This window comes from Asparagus officinalis, chromosome 2, assembly GCF_001876935.1.
Source record: "Asparagus officinalis chromosome 2, Aspof.V1, whole genome shotgun sequence".
In the NCBI taxonomy this organism is placed as follows: domain Eukaryota; kingdom Viridiplantae; phylum Streptophyta; class Magnoliopsida; order Asparagales; family Asparagaceae; genus Asparagus; species Asparagus officinalis.
This window is the reverse complement of record NC_033795.1, coordinates 65,681,947-65,688,351: the sequence shown is the minus strand read 5'-3', so window position 1 is coordinate 65,688,351 and position 6,405 is coordinate 65,681,947. Positions and strand designations below refer to the sequence as shown.

General features: G+C 37.3%; 1 protein-coding gene across 1 annotated transcript; it reads left to right on the top strand.

The window, feature by feature from the left end:
* LOC109829579 (rapid alkalinization factor-like) lies at window positions 5,244-6,007 on the top strand. Its single transcript, XM_020396649.1, has one exon. It carries the CDS (start codon window positions 5,468-5,470, stop codon window positions 5,816-5,818), a length of 351 nt encoding a protein of 116 aa, XP_020252238.1. The 5' UTR covers window positions 5,244-5,467; the 3' UTR covers window positions 5,819-6,007.

Below are 6,405 nucleotides of genomic sequence, written 5' to 3'. Positions count from 1 at the left end.
AGGATATAACAAAAAAAAAAGAAAGGGGAAAAAAAAGAAAAAAAGAAAAAAGTGTGGGTTTAAAGGTAAATGGAGAGAAACTTTGGGCTTATACATTAAAAAAACAAACCAAAGTTTCGTTTGGGTTTAATGGATGCACTGTAGCCATGACAGAGAAGAGTCGTTCTGAAAGTTTGTGGGCTTGAAATAAGGTGGTTTAAAGGTTGGGTTTATATTCAAAACACACTTTATTAACATCCCTTTTAACTTTTGGGGTGCACTATGCAAGTATCTAGCTTAGTACCTAGACCTCAAAAATCTAATGTAGTCCCTTACGATTAAAAAAAGTAAATGTGACAAATTGAGAAGTCAAACGACCTGTGCCATGCAACCAAACACTCTAACCAAATGTGCTAATTGGCTTCTAGGATGATTTAGGAAAAGAAAAGAATATAAAAATATATTTACTGTAGCCATGACGAGGCACTATGGACTAAGAACTCTACTTTATTGATATGTATTGTAGCATGAACAATACAAACCTTCAATAGCTATAATATGTGGATAAATAGGATATCACAAACATGTTATTATGGAGTGGAGATGCATAAACAGAGGTTTTTCCCTAACATGGTATCATCGCTAATCTAATTAAACTAGAGAATCTCTATTCCAAAATCTAGGGTTTCAACGGACATCATTTCCACGCTTTTCCCTTGGCGTGGTAAACTGTCTGACCTCTGTCACCACGCTTTTGCATTGCCATCATTGACCACTTTGATCATCACTGATTTCGAGTTCTAATCGTTACTATCGTCCTTTACAATCAGGTCTTGTCTCTTCAACATAGTTGTTATCGTCTACCTCACTGTCAAGATCTCGATATTGATCTCATTTCTACCCTACTAACTATGCACCACTGCGCGTACATATAGGCAGATCTTGTCTCTATGGTTCCGTAAATTTTGTTTGATCCACATTGAAAACATAGTAAAAGCACCATGGTTTTGTTGATTTAGCCTGATCTGTTCTACATCACTGCCTACAGATCGATCTCATTTCTACATTACTACATATGCATTACCGTGCTTACATATAGATAGATCTTGTTTCTCTGGTCCCATAACTTTGGTTTTGATTCACAATGAAAGCATCATGCTATGTTAATTTTCTGTTGATTTTTCCATAATCTTTTTATTCAATTTTGCACCTACTCCGCATAATCCTCATTGGTCTTTATAAGTAGACACAAAATTTTCCACCATGCTCCAAAGCCACAATTTTTCCCTAGATTTCTGGTGCAATCGTCACTGAGATTTAATGCTACTAGGCCACAATTTTCACTATGATTTTGAGGTCCTGCAAGTGAGCTAATTAATTATTACTAGGCTATTGCGTTTGCTGAATACCTATGTTATCTTGATGCTTCGTCTGGGCTCTCGTACTTGCGTTCGACACTTCTTGTACCCTTGTCGGACACTTCCCTACCCGTATCTAACTAACACTCCCCGGGCACTCTTTGAATATACACATGAATTTATTCGGACGTATATTGTTCATTATATAATACATAGTTTAGTTTAAAACACTCATCATACACCTCTTGAACGTTTTATCTTACCCTTCGCATCCACTTCCTGAAACTTGCTAGACAGGAGTTGGGTTCGTTTCAGCCCATACCTAGTTCAGAAATATCTATTTCTAGTTCAGAAATGAGTAATTTCCAATTTATGGTCTACACGATAAAAGAACATAAAAATATTATGGGAATTTTAATTTAGCATGTGAATGAGAAAACAGTATAAATCTCATGTAAATTATAAATTTGCATACATGTACTGTATCTTTACAAATTTGTCGTGTCCCATGTCCACACTCGTACCCTTGCAACGTAGCTAAATATTCATTAGGTAGCTAATTTTCAGCTGAATCACACACTTTTGTTTTAGAGAATTAGTTTGGAGCAATAATAGATTAATGTGGAGACGTAGGCCTCTATAACCTCCTTTGTCTTAAGGGCTTCATGGAGAGATTGAACCTAGATATTTGTGAAGCCATTTCGATTACACTGGATTTTGGTCTTTATTTGTCTGGCATCTTGTTCTTTGTGAGTGGTCTAGGCAACTCAGGAGTGGTCTGAAAGTGTGAAACAGCAGAAGTGGCAGCACCAAGACAAAATTCTCTCAGTCTCAGATGAACTTTATGCATACTTTTGCGCTTTCAACTGCCTCTCATATGCTTCCTGTACTCTCTACAAGGCCCAAGGTAGAACTTCGTAGTGTTGTTGATTTTTCATGTGGCATGTTGGCTCATTTTCACTTTCCACTTTGTAATTAGCAAACACTTTAGTCTCCCGGATGTTCCATTGTTGTCGTTTGAAAATTACTCATTATGTACCTCCCCAACCTATTATGTTATATGTCCTTTTCTACTATGGACCATTGCAGTGCTACGGTAAGTGGTGCCGCTTGTTTTCAACTGGATAAAGTAACATGATAGCAAGAATGCCTTGCTGTCCTGCTGGATGGATGTTTTCTTACCAACCCCTGGATGGTGAAGAAGGGACATCCTCTAAAGTTTTAAAAGGGAGATCCTCCTCTATGGAAAAGATCATACATTTTCTGTAAGGCTAGATAAAAACTCTTCAGTTTCCTGAACAAGGTACGCTCGAAGTAACTAGAACTCTGGTACCATTGAAGGTGTCTGACAGGGCCTGATTAATAGTGTGCATATGCTGTGTGCTCTAAAATTGGCAGATATTATAGAAACTCAAGTTTGTTGTACTAAATGTTGTTGCAGTGACTCCAGAATCTTTGTAATTCTTGATGATGATCATTTCGAGTTGTATGTTTTTCATTTAGTTTGAGCAACTATCCTGGTATCAATAGGGTATAAACTGGGAGCTGTCTTTATAACTTTATATGGATGATCGGATTAGAAAAATCTTGCGGGTGAATCTGTGGTTGTTGAAAATGGAGGTTGCAGGCAGCACTGTTTTAAATATTCTTGATATGGTCTCAATATTCTTACCGCTTGGAGATTTTCAGGCAATATATCCCTGACATCGCCGATATATTAGTTGATATGTTAGCTAATATGTTCTTTTATATAGCTTATAGTTCTGCAAATTTTCTTTAATGCTTTTTGGCAAAAAATCCATTTCTCTGATGTTCTTAAGCAAAATTCTAGTAGGCTTCTTTTCTCTGAGCAAGTTTCACAATGATTAGTGATCCTACACATATCATTTCTTTTATGCTTAGATTTCTTTAAGTGTGTTCAGATTACATTTTAGAACATTATATTTTACACATTATCTAATACAACATTTCAATATTCACTACATATCTTAAATATTTCCTGATATTTGCAATCTAATATGGATTTTGGCTGTCTAATAATTCCCAGATATCCGATATTTATACCTTTCTACTTACTAGGCAGTTACTTTCTCTTGGTTGGAGAAGAATGGGATTCTAACCAGTATTATCTAGACACCTTTTCAGTTGATCCTTTGGATAAAGAGTGAGGCTCGTTCCATCAAAAGACATGAAATGAGGTCTGTTGCAGGTGCATAGTTAACTATTTAGAGTTCTCATGTTCTACAAACGTAAGCAATAAAAATGACTTCAATAATTTTGGTTGAGGTAGTTAACACATTTATCCATATCTCAATTCCCTAGTCCTGAACGTGAATAGTGGAAAGGATCATATTGACATGGGTTGGTAGCTCATTTGAGTGCAGTTTAGGTGTTTGGGATCTGAGGACTGTATAGGAGTAAGTAGCTTATGGTTTCTATGATTCTTTATCACGCAATCCGTTGATTTTAGATGTAAATGTATACAACTGGAGTTAACAATGTTTTGGCTCTCTCCCTCCCTCCCTGACAAAGCACTATTAGTGGGCCTGATTGGAAGGGAGGTGGGTCTTGTTTGGTTGCTTGTTGGACAACTTCAACCTGTGAAGACTGGCAAAGTTTTGTTTGGCTTCTGCGTTCTTGATTTTTGGCGGGAATATTTGGAAAAAGGGAGCTATTTGAGAAAGATCTAGTTTCCTATACTAAAATATGATTTTTTTTTTCTGAAGATGATCAATATGATCGTGAGAAATGACGATGATTATGTTTTCAATTCAAAATGACAGACGAATGAAGAAGATGTTAGGACACGTGTTTCACATTTCATGAGCTGTGCCTTGGTCATTTGTTGGGCGCATTGAGTTAGAAGAAGTTTCTCCTTTATTTCCAGTTGAACATCCCCATGTTTTTAATTTCTTCTGTTTGCTGCTTTTTTCAGGTGAAAATCTAGAAGAAATGTGTATTCATCTTTGTCTTTGTTTTCCCTTTCCCTTTCCGTTTTTGTAGTTTGTTCATTTTCACAGTATTGCAAGGTTCTTATCAGAAGAATGCAGACAAGATGGTAAGTCTTTTTCCTCATGTGTTGGTAATGTCTTGGGGTACATTCGGCTCGGATATGATGCTTACCATATCCATATCCGTTTACTCATCTCGGATACAGATACGGATACAGATATAGCTTGGTAAGGAAAATCATATCCATATCCACTAAGATCGGATACAGTTACGGATATACATGCATGCAAATATATAAGCGGAAAAGCATGCAGATACAAAAACAAATATGAAAATACTAGATAGTATTGAGAAAAACATAGTTCATGTAATACAAATGAGTTTGTTAATATATTCATTATAACTGAAAAGCTAAGATTAGACATCTTGATCATCAAAATTAACCACAAATCCATAATCTAAGAATTTAAACTATCGTAAGAGTATCACTAATATTTATTCGGATATTTCAGATACGGTTCCGGATATTTCACTACAAAACCATATCCGTAACCATATCTTAGCGGTTATAGATTTGAGTAACCATATACATATCCTAACAGATACAGTTTCGGATATTTCCCTGGATACGGATATGGTTTAGCACCCCTAGTAATGTCTGTTTGAAGTTTTATACAAAAAAGCAAAATTTGGGTATTTGTTTACACTGCGGATGCCATGGCATATAGATGCGTATATACTAGAATGACAATGAACACATGCCTGTGACCAACCCCACTCACACGATAAAAAAGCAAATGTAAATGCCTATGTGCGCCAGAGAGGCCAGGCCTGGATTCCATCCCAACAGCACTACATCACACTACCCCATCCCATGATGAAGTTAGGAAGGCAGGGGGACCCCCCCACCCCCACTCCCCCTCCTCAACAAACAAGTAAAGCCACAGTGGTCCTTTCTTTGCTCCTTTCCTCATTCACTCGCTCACTCGCCTCATATGCCTACTTCTACTGCTTACGTTGCCGCAAGTAGCCAAGTAGGTGACATTTAAAGCCCCCTCACCTACACCACACTGCACGCTATTGAATTTGGTGATTGTGTGGGTGTATGTTTTAGATCTAAAGCAGTTTTCCCTTCAAGAAACTTAAACCCAAGAATAGATAAGGGGCAGAGGAAGATCATGAGGTTCCCTACTGCCATTCTCCTCCTCTTTTTCTTCACCTTCAGTATTGATCTCAGCAGCTGCAGCTCCAACTTTCAGTTTGATGCTGAGCTGCAGGTTTCTGCTGATGGCTGCAGCAGAGAAAATGTTGGGGAATGCTTAGAGATGAGCAGCAAGAGAATTCTTTGGGCGGCGACGGCTGTTGGTGGCGGTGGAAAGAAGAGGTACATAAGCTATGAAGCTCTGAGGAGGGACAATGTGCCTTGTAATAGGCCTGGGATGCCTTACTACAACTGCCATGCTCTTCCAAAGGCCAACCCTTACACTAGGGGATGCAGTGTAATCACCGGCTGCGCTCGAGGCGATTGATTCTTCCTCATCCACTAATCTTGCCTTCATGAACTAACTTAATGTATTCCTCTATTTCTGTAGCGGTTGATTAATTTTTAACTGCTTATAATGTATTATTATTACTTTTAATTTGTTTTATATATGGTATCATGTCTGTTGAGAACAATGATTTATTATTACTTTTAATTTGTTTTATATATGGTATCATGTCTGTTGAGAACAATCATTGTGTATGATTCATTACTATTTAGCATTAGTGGTTTGATACTTTTGTTTAGCAGTGCAATGGTTGAGTCATGGGGTGAGCTTGTATGTGGATCACAGTTGTATTGGGTGGGGTCTGTTGGTGGTGATGTGAATGTGAATTAAGGACAGACATATGCATGTGATGATATAAGAAAAACCAACCTCTCATCTGGGTTTTTTTTTTGTTGTTGTCGTGGGGATGAGTTTGTGCATAAATGTTCCATGTGATGTAGAGCATGTTTGGAAATTTGGATTATAATCCGAGTGGATTATAAACTAAAGTGTTCGGTAAATTAAGGGACACATTTTCAAAACAAATCATTTTTAAAACTTATTTTGAAAAAACGACATGTTTCAAC